We start from the raw sequence: 15,646 nt of genomic DNA, 5'->3' as shown, positions 1-15,646 counted from the left end.
GCATTATCCAATCACTGCCAAACATGTTCAAATAAAAATTAGCATTATAAAATTCTGAATCTATGTACTGATTTCCATTGTCCCATATCTGCTAAAAATGTTGAGTGGTTCAAACATCATCTGCAGCCTGAAACTGAACTTTTGGTTGGATTTTAGGATTGAATGCACTTGACTGCATAGAAAGATATAGGATGCTCCCTTGCTCCTTATTTAGTGGATGACTTAACCTCCAGTGTGCCGTCTGTCTGCACTGGTCTCAGAACAGTTTGAAATGCACTTTATTTTCATCCTAGCGCCATATAAAGCCTCTGAAAGCTACATTTTTCAGCTTTTAGATGAACCCATTGATTCTCAATGTGAAAATGCACTATAAATATACATAGGATTAACTAATGTTAATGAATAGAATCGTATTGCACAGTGATAACAAATTTAAACATAACAAAATGTATATTAAAATGAAGCGAAATGACCCACAGATGTGTTAGAGTTGAAAGTTATTCAAAATAACATGTTTTGTTTACTTTTGAGGAAATGCGGTGCCAGTGTCCACATATGTGGACATCATGTTTATCAGGGCGCTGACGTGCAAAAAATGAACAGATTTTTTAAAGTGGCATATCAAACGAAACTAGAGACTCTACTCTTTACAACCACTCTTTGTAATCTTTAGATTACAGGGTTTTCTAGTGCTACATCATTATGACATGAAGTTGTAATATTGGATATAACCATTTTATCATACTAAAATCATGTAAAGTATGTAAAATATATGTGTCTTTTGAAATAATGTATATTTTAGCGATTATGAACTGGCACGATTTATTTCCATTGTAAATTCCTTACTGTAACTGCAATTTTTGCTTTTTTTTTTTTTTTTTTTTACATAAACAAGAAAAGAGGATTACTTTATGATGCCACAAACGCTGTCATTTGAGCATAACTTGTATTGAACATGGAACATTCCTTTAATCTCATGTTACTCCATAAGGATTAAAGTAAACATAAAATCAAAATTGACCCCGTTTATTTTCTGAATGCATGTTCATGATCATTCATCAGTGCACGTTATTCCAAAGCAAAAAAATTGTCTTCATCATCTTTCATCCAAATGTAATAACTTGCTCAGTCTCTCAAATGACTTTTCCTTTCAACTGATGTCACCAAGTCCTCTTAGCTTCCAGCTGCTTGGCTTCATTGTGGTATGTAGCATGCACTATTTTTCAAAATCCAAAGATAAAATCAAGATTCTCCCTACAATATCCTGTTTCACTCAGAAATGTGAATAAAATGTGTTGCGAATGTTGTTTCATGTTGACTTTTTGTGGTGACTCATGAAGTGTAATTTCACAACATAAATAAGCAAAAATGCATACTTTCTGAAAATTCAGAGTTGCTCAGAATTCATGTGTTACCACTTTTATCCGTTTGCCCTCGGTTTTATTTTGTTTGTCATCATTGTCTTTTGTTTTATAGTGTTTTGCCTGTGAGAACAGCTGTTGTACGTCTTATTTGAGCACTTGAACTTTCAAGAGTCTTACTCACTCCGTCTCAGTGTTTGATTAAAATTTTAGAATGTCCATCTTTGGGCATTTCTCCACCTCTATATCTCTTATTTCAGTTTGAGTTATAGAGCGCAACTAAAGTTCAGCCCATTAATACTGATATCCAGATAGCCATCTGCACTGTGTAGACAGCGAGTTTATAAGGAGACACTAGAGCCTTGTGTTTAGATTCGGGGCCTGTCGAAATAGAGGGTCACATGGTGGAGGAGTTTGACTGCATGACCATGTTGAGGCTGGTTTGTAAAGTGGTAGTTCTCCTGCACAATGTCCTAATGGATATCGGTGGAGTGTTCCCACAGCAGGGGTCCTGCCTTGCCATGTTCGTTATAGTTGGCAGGAAAATTTTAAGTTTGAACGCTTCTCCAAAAATAAGCCACTCGGACTTTTTTATATGCACGGAAAGTGCATTGTGTCCCCTAGGGCAGAGAGGGGTAGGAAATGCTATGTTACGTAAGTCAAGGTGTATTCAGGCTAAAAAAAGTGTCTTTGCATGCACGCTCTGGACTAGTAAGGACTGTCGTAAATAACTGGCTATGCATTTGCCAAATATACATTGGTGCTTTAAATGGAAAGTATCAAAATATTGATACTTGTCAATTTATCTTGCAAATTTTGTTAAGGATCTCGTGGTGGAAGGGGGTAGGATGTGTCATATTGTGTCAGTTAAGTGGAAGTGTTTTCCTCGTGGACACAGTTACAGTGGTAACAGTGGTAAAAGTTGTAGAAATATATAAAAACCTCTGGCCCCTTTGGTTAAAAATTATAGGAATGTTCCGGATTCAATACAAGTTAAGTTCAATCAACAGCATTTGTGGCATAATGTTGATTGCCAAAAAAAAATAAAAATTCCGACTCGCCCATCCTTTATTAAAATAAAAGAAAAAAAATGTCATTTACAATAAGGCACTTACAATGGAAGTGAATGGGGCCAGACCATAAATGCTAAAATACACATCGTTTCAAAAGTGTGGCCATAAAACATTAATATTATACGTGTTAGCATGATTTTAGTGTGATAAAATCGCTTACTAACCTTATCAGTGTAAAGTTATATCCAATACCAGCATTACAGGGTTTCATTATCATGACAACAAAGTTGTAATATTGGATATAACTTTACACCAATAAGGTTAGTAAGCAATTTTATCGCACTAAAATAATCTTAATATGTATAATGTTTACATCTTGTATCTATACTTTTGAAACAGTGAGTATCTGAGCATTTAGCCTCACTGTAACTGCAATTTTTGTATTTTATTTTTATAAACTAGGGACGATTTGAAATAAAAAAAAATGTGGTAATCGCCATTATGCCACAAATGCTGTTAATTGAGCTTAACTTGTATTGAACCCATGACATTCCTTAAAGTGGCCTAGTTGACGTCAACTGAAAAGTTGCTTCAGGGACGGCGCAAGTTAATACATTTTATTCTTAGACATTTTAGACATACACCGATGAGCCAAAACATTATGACCACCTGCTAATATGCTGTTAGTCCTCCATGTGCCACCAAAACAGCACTGACCCGCCGAGGTATGGACTCTACAAGACCCCTTAAAGTGTCCTGTGGTATCTGGCACCAAGACATTAGCAGCAGATCCTTCAAGTCCTGTAAGTGGCGAGGTGGAGCCGTCGTGGATCGGACTTGTTGGTACAGCATATCCTACAGATGCTCAATCGGATTGAGATCTTGGGAATTTCGAGGCCAGGGCAACATCATGTTCCTCAAACCATTCCAGAACAATGTGTGCAGTGTGGCAGGGTGCATTATCCAGCTGAAAGAGGCCACTGCCATCAGGGAATACCTTTGCCATGAAGGGGTGTACCTGGTCTGCAATGATGTTTAGGCAGGTGGCACATGTCAAATTGACATCCACATGAATGGTCGGACCCAGGGTTTCCCAGCAGTCGGTTAAGGCCAGATGGGATAGCCTTCATTACCATTGCACATCGATAAACCTTGGGCGCCCAACACACTGTAGCCGGTTTGTGGTTTGCCCCTCCTCGGACCACTGTCGGTAGGTACTCACCACTGCTGAACGGGAGCACCTCACAAGCCTTGCCGTTTCAGAGATGCTCTGACCCAGTCGTCTGGCCATAACAGTTTGGCTCTTGTTAAAGTCGCTCAGGTCTTTACTCTTGCCCATTTCTCCTGCGTTCAACACGTTGACTACGAGAACTGATTGTTCGCTTACCATCTAATCTTCCTAGACCTTGAAATGTGGCCTTTTGGGAGATGATCAACGTTATTCGCCTCACCTGTGTCATAATGTTTTGGCTCATCAGTGTATATTTTTATTTAGAACTGATCAGTTGTGCACAATAAGACCAGGAACATGTATTAAGAAAGTAAATAGGGTCAATTTTGATTTCATGTTGACTTAATTTTGTTTTAGTTTTTTCAAGAAAACATGACATTAACCACGTGTTTCTTCATGTTTTTCAGTTTGGGGAACACTGATTCATGGAACAACACCGTGATGCTCACTATCTCCAAGAGCAGGTCCATGTCTGCTTCATATGCTGCCTCAGCCACCAACCACATCTATAGCAAGAGTAGAAGAGGTAAAGTACCTTGTTTGTGTGTGTTAAGTGAGAGAAGATCAATTGTCTTTGGATGTGATGCAATGTGATGTATCTGCTTTCTGACAGGTTACCCTTCCAACGTCTCACCTCTAGCCTCACCTTGCCACTCCCCCCCAGTCCAGGGCACACCGTTGAACAGCCCCACCACCAAAACCCCTTCAGTGGAGCTGCTTGACCCAGAACTTCCACAGGGGGACGGACCCCCACCAAGGAGCCCCCACAAAGCCTTAACGCACAGTCAGAGCGCACCCAGCCCCAGTACGACACAATGGGCGCCGCCTCCACTCTGCAGCAGGTAGGAAGCATTCAGTTCAGTACTATTGCTCATACTTTGGGTTAAGGATTTGAACAAGCCCCTAAACTTAAGGATTATTAAACTTTGGCATATGACTCATTCCACACTGTTTTTGCTACAAGCACGAATAACACCTCAACTTGTGCAGCTTATTGAAGAGAGGTGTGCTTTTACATTTCCAAATAGTTTTTGTATGGCAAACTATAAAATGAAAAGAAAAAGACTTACATTGAAGGAGGGACCAAAGTTATATCTAGAGGATGGAGATATAGGGGTGTTTCTTCAACTTTGGGCAATTTCATGTCAGAGGGGATGATTTTTATTAAAACGACCAGATTTGAACTTTTCTTTTCTTTTTGTCATATAAGGGTCACATTAAAACTGACTTGGAAACTTTTTTCATTATTTATTTTTGGTACTTTTCAAATCACATTTATGTTCAGATTTTACTGTTTTAGTCTTGTCCCAGGTCCAGACTTTCAATATTAAACAATGAAAATCCATTATAAAAATATTACAGTAATTATTACTTGTTTTAAACTATGATTATCACAGTTGTGGCATCATTTCCGCCACACTTTTTTCAAAAGTTAGTGTATTTGTTTACCAAGTCATTCAAAAGTGTCAGTGAAGGGCATGTTTGAGATGAAATATAAGATGAGAGATGTTTGAAGAAAACAGAAAAATCAAGGTAAATATCACTTGTTATCATAATATTTTTGGAGGGTGTCATTTGAAATCAAGCTCTAATTTTGCCAAATTATATGAAAGTATTATTAAATTATGTGTATTTACATATATGCATTTGGCAGATGCTTTTATCCAAAGCGACTTACAGTGCACTTATTACAGGGACAATCCCCCTAGAGCAACATGGAGTTAAGTGCCTTGCTCAAGGACACAATTGTGGTGGCTGTGGGGATTGAACCAGCAACCTTCTGATTACCAGTTATGTGCTTTAGCCCACTGAGCCACCACCACCTCCTGGGTAGCTATGAAATTAGTCTTAGAAAGGCATAAGAGTTGGCCATTTTATTTCAAAAACATTAAAAATGTCATTTCCATCTGCATCATTTCCACCACAGAATTCTATTAAACACAATACAGAATTTAAGATGTGCTAAAAATGACACGGTGGTGGGAATTTCCATGACTTTTACACTAATCCGTTTTTTTAGTTTGAAAACTTTTGTAGTTTCCTAATGTCATTGTTTTCTAAAGTTTGCAGTAATGGAGAGCATTTTCGAAACGCTCTGTTTTCGGTCGAGGACAGTGCTGTCCTTGCATGGGTGTGAGGTGTAAACATGGCGAAATCAATGTGTTTTCAAACGAAAACGTATTGGTGTGGATGTGGCCTATAGTATGGTAAAATGTGTTAAACAGAGCTGAGAGTTCTACGCTTATCTTTTCCACGCTTATTGGTTGCTGAAAGTATAACAAATTAGCAGAAAATCCATATAGACTAGCATGCAAGGAGCAGAATTTGTGTTGAATTTTGTAAATGATGGCCGAACGAATTTTTGCATAAATCTGCAGAGCTATTTTGCAGAATTTTGCCTACTAAGGAGTATTTTTAAGAGTTAATATTCATTTGATGCACAGTTCCTTAAAGCTGAACCCACATGTTTGCTGTTTCCAAAGGTGTTCTACAACAGCAGCCTGAAGCTTCAGGCCATTACGTGGTTACTGAACAACCACTGATCATTAACTGTAAAAAATCACCTGCATTGTGTCTAAATATTAACAGATCGACGTGCATGCTCACATCCCTATCTGTCCTCCCTCACTCAGTCTCTGTCTCTTTGTTTTACTCGCTGTGATCAGTAATGCCCTGCCGCTGAGACAAGGTCACCATCCCCTTTGCCTGTAATGAATGCTGGGCATAAAGGATCGGCGTGATTAGGTTCTGTCTGCCCTGCTAATTCACACAGCTAAACTAAACAACAGTGACAATGCCTGCTCCAGAGCTCGAGCAAACACACACACAAGATATGATCAGGGGCTAGTCACCCGGAGAGGACATCTCTCAATTTCAGTGCAAAATATTAAAATATGCATTAGATTAATACATATGCATCCGCTTTTTCCTTGCCATTCTTTGTGAAACTCATAAGGTGTTATGATTTTAGTGCTTACAGTTATACTGTAGATGTGTCTTTTTATTCTTAAAGGAATGTTTTGGGGTAATATCATTACAAAATGATGTTTTTTAATGTGACATTTCTGAGTGAAGAATATTCAACGAGAAAACTGGTTGGAGGGAATTTGATGTCGGTGTTTCAGAGGTGGAGAAAGTTATTACATTTAACAAGTCTATGGGGCAATTATTGTAAGATTTCCATTTTAAGTGCATAACTGTCAAGAGTGCTTTTTTATTATTTGTATTATTCATTTTTTATTTAATTATTATTTAAATGCAGTCTTTTGTTGTCAAGAGTCAAAGTGTTTTTTGTTTTTTTTTCCATTATTTTATTAATTTTATTTCATTTATTATTATTATTTAATATTACTAATTATTATTAATATTAAAATGCACTCTTTGGTTGTCAAAAGTCAAAGCATTTTTTAAAATTATTTATTTTAGAGTTTATTTCATTTATTTTTATCATTATTATTATTATTAAATGCACTCTTTAAGCGTCAGATCAGTTTTTTATTATTATTTTAGAATTATTATTATTATTATTATTATATTTTTTTTATTATTTCTTTTATTTTTTGAATAGCACTTTTTGGTGAAAAACAATTTTGAAATACAATTTTTATTTCATTTATTATTAGTAGTAGTACTTAGTATTAGTTTTTTTTTTTTTTAAATGCACTCCTTGGTTGTCAAGTATGGAGGGCCAAATTACTCCAAATTAAATAATTAAATAATTATTTAAATATTTAAATAAATCATTTGATACATAATGAAATTGTTAAAAATATAAGTAATACTATTACATTAATCATTAAATCACTAAATAAATGAATGTCCCTTGTTCTTAATTTTAGCACTAGTTTGCATCCATTTTCATTTAAGCTTTCTCTTTGGGTTGGTTTTTCATTTAAGCATGAGCTTTGTGTCTTTTCAAGCCTAAACTCACTAACCAGAAAGTCCAAAGAAATCGAAATCGATCTAAAGAAATCAGTTGTTGAGTGACATGCCGACAACTGTCACCCTGAAAATGAAATTGAAAAGACACTAAGCTCTCATTTGAATGAAAAATCAACCCAAAGATGCTAAAATGAAAATGGATGCAAAATAATAATGTAATGAAATACAAGGGACATTTATTGATTAATTTTAAATGTTATCATTTTGTAACGATTTTATTATGCATTGAATTATTTATTGAATTATTTAATATTTAAGTCATTTTACTTCCATAGGAAAGATTGATTCATTAAAAGTCAACAAATCACATCGTGAATACACATACCATGGTACACAGATGAGAAAATGCACACAATAATGGGCAACAATGACAAAGAAATCATCACATTGAAATCCAAGAATATGAATTGTGTTTCCTTCATGTGTCTTGTTCCAGCTGTGGACGGCCTTACAGTAAACTGAGACATGGTGATGGATCTATAGACGCGGGGGACAGAACCCAACAGTCAGGTAAAGCTGCTCTCATGTCTGTCACATCTGAGCACGGCCGTCGCTGAATTGGCATTTAGATGCATTTGACTTATTATCCATTTTGCATGATATTACTGCTCAATCCTGGATTAATATGTAATTGGTGTCTATATGATATGCAGAGTCAAAGATACACAATCACTATCACATTTATTTGTAATGTTTTTTCCTCAGAAGAGCCGGTTATAATGTCGTCAGACTGTGACAGCACCTATGAGACCAACCACAGGGACAGCAGCGACTTTGCACAGAACGAGGAGGACGGGGAGGGTCACAGAAAACCCTTCAACACCGCGGGCCCCTGCAGGACTTACCAGCCTCAGGCACTAGCACTGGCTACACTTATACCACCAGAGGTAAACAACAGTTCTGTTGGACAAATTGGTTTGTTTGTACTGCAATTGACTGTATTTTTTTATATTGCTGTTTAGTGAAAATATACAACAATAACCTTGTAAATACTGAAAATTAATCTGTTTTGTGCCATTTTGTGCTTTACAATACAGTGCAGATCCAGTTTATGTGAACCTTAAATCAACAAACTGTCATCAAAACAATCATTTTTACGTCAACATTTGCTAGTTTGATGTTGCAATTGACATTTTAAAACTCTGAAAATGAAACTAGCTGTTTCATTTTTCCCATTTGATTCTTCAGTGATTCAATCATAGTGAGGTTTTGAACACTTTAAAGTGCAAGGGTGCATAGTTCTTGATCAGTAATCTTTATGTCTGCAGGATAAGCCCATTCTGGCCCCGGAGCCGCTGGTAATGGAGGGACTCGAGCCTCTCATGAGTCAAATCAACAACTGGAACTTCCCTATCTTCAGTCTGATGGAGAAAACCAACGGCAGATGTGGCTGCATTCTCAGTCAGGTGAGACGCTGACATCTAGTGGAGAGGAAGAGTATAGACACAAGGACTGGCTGAACTGTACCGAAAGAGAAAAGCAATAATGTGTAAGATTTGACCAAGGGCGTAGATTTGTGTACTTGCTTGTTTTGATTTTTGGGGGGTGGTTAACTCCCCCACCCCCCATCCCCTCTACAATCTACGCCCCTGGATATGACACATAGTGATGCATGATATATCAGCCAGGCCGATGAATCTAAAGATATTTGGCACTTTTTAGAGATTTTCTGCATTGACTTATAACCGTACCCCACTGACTGTTTAACAGAAGAAGTCTTTCCATCAAGTGTCTGTTAAAAAATCTGCTGCCTTGTCTATGGATAATGCACATTTCCTTTATTGTTTTACATTTTTTCTTGAATTTTAAATAAATATTGTAAAATTATCAAGTTTAAGATTTGTGTTTGTTTAAATACAACAATTTTGTAAATCTTATTTTCTGTCATTATATTGTATTATTCAGAGAGAGAGAGAGAGAGAGAGAGAGAGAGAGAGAGAGAGAGAGTATTAGTATTATATCGGCCACTCTGCTCTAAATCAGTATTGTCATTGACCATTTAAAGAGTAACAAATCTGCAAGTATAAATACAAATGTTTCATTTTGAGAAATCATTAGAGCTCTTTAGAATGGTGCATTCTTTTGTCTGGTTTAATCTGGAGAATGTTAGATCTTTAAGGGCCTTTTCTCTGTGTTTCAGGTGTCCTACCGGCTGTTTGTTGATACAGGACTTTTTGAGACATTCAAGATTCCAGTGAGGGAGTTCATGAATTATTTCCACGCTCTGGAGAATGGATACAGAGACATACCATGTGAGTCTGAGGGAACAAACAAAAAGAGAAATCATTTGTAATTTTTTTTCTTTTCACTTCTCGAAGTTAAATGTACAGTAACATGTTACCATAATCCGTGTATCTTCCGTTCATTCCATATCCGTTTTGAAATAAAAAAAATGGAAAACGAAAAAACATCTTTTGTTTTCATTTAGCAATTATTTGCATTGGTGAATATTTAAATAAAACAGAGTTTTTAATATATTCATTTTGTAATCAGAATATGATGTTTTAGAAAAATGACATAAATACTGATTTTGTAACTTAGATTTTATTAGTAACTCATCTGTGTTATTTCCCGAAAGGTCCCCAAAAGTTCATGTGAAGCGGGATTAGTTTTATGGACAGGACATGTTTGTAAAGTAATTATTCTGTCATTTGTACCACGATTCACACGGGATAAACGATGTCTGCAGAAATTGCAGTGATGTGGTGTGTCAGCTGCATTTACACACTGCCGTCACATGTACGTATCAGAAAATGTATAGTTCTGCTTATTAATTATCCAGGAAATATTAAACATGGTCTTACTGTATCTGGGAATATTGAAATTGATTGGAATACCTGACAAAAATGATGACATTATCGAGCCTGTAATCCTACACCCTAGAATTAAAAATATGGACAATCCATTCACATGTAATTTTATTTGTGTCAAATCACAAAAATACATGCTTGTGGACCTAGCCAAAAGAAAAAACACTTTAGATGTTTTATAGATGTAAAAGTTGCTGTGATCTTCACCGGCTCGGGAACGAGCAGTTTGTAAAAAGCCTGGAAAAATTAATGACATGACCGATGCACAGGATTGAAATCACCAAGAAGCTCTGGGCCTCGTTTCCCAATAACGATTGATCTTAGCGGTTAAGAGCGTTTTCTACGAGCGATTCTACAAACGTTCGTTATTTTTTACGTGCGTTTCCTAAAACTGCACTTAACTTGAACGTGCGAGGGCACAGTTTAAAATAACCCCGACTCTTAAGAGAGTCGCTGTCCGTGTGACAGTGCTGAAATGTGAATGTACAGTGCTGCTCGTCATTGTAACTTCATTATATTTGTGCGTAACTTTACAATCATTTGTAATTTACCTTGCTAATATTTGTTTAAAACATTTTTAAATATTCGATTAACTACATATTTACATATTGTTTTACAATAATTCTGTGCAAAACGATCTATTTCTTTTACACAATCTGCTTCCATAATCAGGTGTGCATGTGTAATATTTAGTTTTCAAGCATTTCTCTCGATATGAAAGCTTCCAGGATTAGGTAAGACAGCGGAGGCCCTGTGTATGATCCTGCTAATTACAAGCATTCATTGAATATTACGAGGTTCACCGTGTTATTACACAGCGCAAAATAAGGAGACGTTTAGAAAATGCGCATTAGGGACATTCACCAATAAAGCGGAGGTCTGCTCTTTACTCCCAAAATTGATAACGGTGACTGCAATGCTGCATGCGCGGTGCTTCACAACTTGTAGTGCTGGCGAAAGCGCCTTTGGGTGTCAGATAGGAAGTGGAGACAAGGATGATGAGCCAAAATATACAGACGATTTTCATGCAGTAATTTACTTTTTTCTTATCTCTCTGATTTTAATTTATACAGTTGTCTGCATCAGTCAATCTGTAGCTCAAGACCGGTTGCCCACTGAAGCTAAGCAGGGTTGAGCCTGGTCAGTACCTGGATGGGAGACCTCTTGGGGAAAACTAAGGTTGCTGCCGGAAGAGGTATTAGGGAGGCCAGCAGGGGGTGCTCACCCTGTGGTCTGTGTGGGTCCTAATGCCCCAGTATAGTGACGGGAACACTATACTGTAAAAAAGGCACCGTCCTTTGGATGAGATGTTAAACCAAGGTCCTGACTCTCTGTGGTCATTAAAAATCCTAAAGAGTAGGGGTGTAACCCCAGTGTCCTGGCTAAATTGCCCCCATTGGCCCTTCTCAATCATGGCCTCCTAATAATCCCCATACACTATAACTGTACTCTCTCCTCTCCACCAATAGCTGGTATGTGGTGAGCGCACTATGGCTGCTGTCGCATCATCCAGGTGGATGTTGCACACTGGTGGTGGTTGAGGAGAGTCCCCTGTTCACTGTGTTCACTGTTTGAGTGTAGTGTCAGAAAAGTGCTATATAAATGTAACGTTCATTCATCATGCCACCTCTGTGCTGTTACCAACTAGTCCACACAAATAACTTAATTTGTTTACTAATTAATCTGTTCATCCAATGATATACACTATCTATTTTATGCATTTCGTTATTATTATTATTATTATTATTAGACTCGTCTTTTAAATTAAAATAAATAAAACATATCCTGATATTAAAGCTTTAGCATAAAGTGTAGCTATTTAAAGTGTAGCTATAAATGTTTAAATTGTATCAGGTGTAATTTTGCATTTGTCCTGCAGGTGTCTGCATAAGTCTGTGTCCTTACGATGCTCTTAGCGCTATTCGATTACTCTAGAGCACTCGTAAATCTATGAGCAATTTCAAGTACTACTTAAGTTATGATGCTTTTGGGAAATGGGCCGCAAAACTACGATGAATTGTAAGATGGATTCTTTGATCTACTTGGGTCTACAATGCTTTTGAGAAACGAGGCCCTGGTAATTATTACCCCACCATCCACATATAAAACTAATCCTGTCCCAATAGGGTTTATATAAAACAGCTGGTAAAATAACCCCATTTTACACTAATCCTGGATGAATTGCTGGCAAAAAGCCTACCCGATCTTGTGAGAAGTCGGAAGAATGTGTACAAGATGGCTAAATCGTAAAAAATAAAAAAGTGAACCTGCCCAGTCAAGTTCTTCGTGTGTCTGAAAATGTTGGTCAGAGAGAAGAGATCAGAAGACAGCTGTTATTTACCCATGAAAAAGAAAAAGAAACAAGCGTGTTTTCTTTTAGCTATGAAAATTAGAAAAGTACACAAGCACGTCATATATATATATATATATATATATATATATATATATATATATATATATATATATATATATATATATATATATATTAAATAAGTATATATTTTATGTGTCATCAATTAAGCGTCTTAGCTCATTGATAGATCGGTTCTATTTATGTGCAACATGAAACTAAATGAACTGAAATAAAAATTATAATAAAAATAATAATAATAATAATTGATATATTAGCTACATATCTCTATGGTGAAGCCATGCAGTGGGCCGCAATAATCCTGAAATTTTATTCCATTTCTGTTCTGAAATTATGAGATTTTAATGTACCAAGAACATTGACGGTTAAAGATAATTAACAAATACAATGTCAAATGCTCGTCTGTTTATATTAATTAAGTGAAATTATAATAGAGAACAGTAAATTCTATTGATCCCCATGGAAGAAAGAACTGCATGTAACAGCAGCATAATTAACAAAACAGTGTAAAATGTTAAGAAAATATACAATGTATGCCTTCAGCACATACAGAACATTCCAATAACATACCAAAAAATACATATTAATATCATAGCAAACTCAGCCTTTTTCTGTTTGTGGTTTCCCATTCTCCCTTCTCAAAACTAAAACTGGAGTGACAACAATGAAAAAAAAAAAAAAAATAAAAATTTATATATATATATATATATATATATATATATATATATATATATATATATATATATATATATAGATATAGATATAGATATAAATTATTTTTTTTATTTTTTTTTATTTTCATTGTTGTCTCTCCAGTTTTAGTTTTGAGAAGGGAGAATGGGAAACCACAAACAGAAAAAGGCTGAGAATTCTACTTTTTAAAAAAAGAATCCATTTGTTTTTGATAAATGGAAAACAAACCTGATTTTTTTTAATTTTATTTTATTTTATTCATTTTTTTTTATTTTAAAATGGATATGGAATGAACGGAAGATACATGGATTTACCATAAAGAAATAAACCATATATGATGTACAAAAATATAATGTGCACAGTCAACATATGCTGTTTTACCTCCAGGGAAATTAATTGGCTTATTTATTGAAGTATTTAGTCCTAAATATACCCAGTCTTATCCTTTCATTTAATACATCTCCCTCTAGTGGTTGTTTACAGTAATAAACATTATCATCTTTTCTAGATCACAATCGAATTCATGCAACAGATGTCCTCCATGCGGTTTGGTACCTCACCACTCAACCTGTGCCTGGTTTACCTACACTAGCCCATGTCCAAGGATCACTCAGTGACTCGGGTAAGAATTACACCAAACAATTTGGATGTTTTTCTTGCTCTCTTGAAATAAAAGAGGTTTATGTACTGTGTAAACATACTATAATGTTAACAAAAAATACATCTATCTATCTGTCTGTCTGTCTGTCTTTAGACTCTGACAGTGGGCTAGCTTATGGGCGCACAAAGCACCTGATGTCAAGGATGTATCCTGAAGAAGAGGAGGGTTACGGCTGTTTGTCCGGTCTCATCCCTGCTCTAGAGCTGATGGCTCTTTACGTAGCAGCTGCAATGCATGATTATGATCATCCTGGCAGAACCAACGCATTCCTGGTGGCCACCAGCGCTCCACAGGTAACACGGTCACACAAACTCGAGTGTTAAGCTTGTTTCCTATTCCTTAAAAGTGTTAACAGATGTATTTGTGTAACACTAATTTCCTTGTATTTTAATGTGAAGCACACTTTGCTCTTTGTAAGATATCAAAGTGGTTAATTATACTAATACATAGGAAAAAGAAATAACTAAAGGTGGTGTAAGCGATATTAGCCGTTCTGGAACTTCAACAAGACTAAACCGTTGAATTAGACACGCCTCCTCTTTCCAAAACCAAGATACCGTTGTACCATTGAGACAGTCATCACGCAGAAGAATAGCAATGTGTCTTCTCACGGTTGTCAAACACAAAAGTAGGTAGCGCACTCAACTGATAACTGTTATCAATCTGACTATGGCGTTAAACCTGAATGAACTATGAAAATGTGCAAGATGATTTACAGGCAGAAAGCAAATCAAAGTCTTCTGATTGGCTGATAAAACAATGTGCACCTTTAATAATAACAGTTCCAAATATATGATTAAACCAGATAAAAATCTGGACAACATTTCTGTTTATCTCATATTTTAAAATACCAGCATGGCAGTTAAGGTGGACTTTCAGCATGTCTATATAAGTTTGCATGCTACTATATATGTTGGTTATTGGTGTTTGCTAAGGCATGCATCGTTGTTATTATTACTGCTCATCCTTAAAGGAATAGTTCACCCAAAAATGCAAATTCTCTCATTATTTACTCACCCTAATGCCATCCCAGATGTGTATGACTTTCTTTCTTCTGCAGAACACAATCAATGATTTTTAGAAGAATATCTCAGCTCTGTTGGTCCATACAATGCAAGTGAATGGTGGCCAGAACTTTGAAGGTCCAAATGCATAAAAAAAGGCAGCATAAAAGTTATCCATATGACTCCAGTGGTTAAATCCATGTCTTCAGAAGCTATATGATAGGTGTGGATGAGAACAGATTAATATTTAAGTCCTTTTTTTTATAATAAATCTTCACTTTTACTTTCACTTTCAGATGTGAAATTGAAACTAAACAGTCACCACATGAAAGTGAAAGGGGAGATTTAGGGTAAAAAAGGACTTGGGTATGGATTTATCCAATGGAGTCGTATAGATTACATTTATGTGATTTTTGGAACTACAAAGGTCTGATCACCATTCACTTGCATTGTAAGGACCTACAGTCTGAAATATTCTTCTAAAAATCTTTGTGTTCTGCTGAATAAAAAAAGTCATACACATCAGGAATGGCATGAGGGTGAGTAAATGATGTGATAAT

General features: G+C 36.1%; 1 protein-coding gene across 2 annotated transcripts in view; it reads left to right on the top strand.

The window, feature by feature from the left end:
• The window catches only part of LOC127434819 (cGMP-inhibited 3',5'-cyclic phosphodiesterase 3A-like), a 144,959-nt gene that overhangs the window by 118,037 nt on the left and 11,276 nt on the right, over nt 1-15,646 (top strand). Inside the window, exons 5-12 of one of the 2 annotated variants that reach the window (XM_051687814.1) lie at nt 4,013-4,131; nt 4,219-4,447; nt 7,984-8,057; nt 8,256-8,434; nt 8,816-8,953; nt 9,688-9,799; nt 13,930-14,043; nt 14,176-14,375. In XM_051687814.1, coding sequence (XP_051543774.1) covers nt 4,013-4,131; nt 4,219-4,447; nt 7,984-8,057; nt 8,256-8,434; nt 8,816-8,953; nt 9,688-9,799; nt 13,930-14,043; nt 14,176-14,375 — 1,165 coding nt within the window. Of the gene's footprint in view, nt 1-4,012; nt 4,132-4,218; nt 4,448-7,983; nt 8,058-8,252; nt 8,435-8,815; nt 8,954-9,687; nt 9,800-13,929; nt 14,044-14,175; nt 14,376-15,646 lie in introns of both variants that reach the window. The other variant, XM_051687813.1, reaches the window with a different exon arrangement.

Source organism: Myxocyprinus asiaticus, chromosome 45 (assembly GCF_019703515.2).
Source record: "Myxocyprinus asiaticus isolate MX2 ecotype Aquarium Trade chromosome 45, UBuf_Myxa_2, whole genome shotgun sequence".
NCBI classification, from domain to species: domain Eukaryota; kingdom Metazoa; phylum Chordata; class Actinopteri; order Cypriniformes; family Catostomidae; genus Myxocyprinus; species Myxocyprinus asiaticus.
Note: the sequence above shows the minus strand (reverse complement) of the source record. Positions and strands in the feature narration are given on the sequence as shown.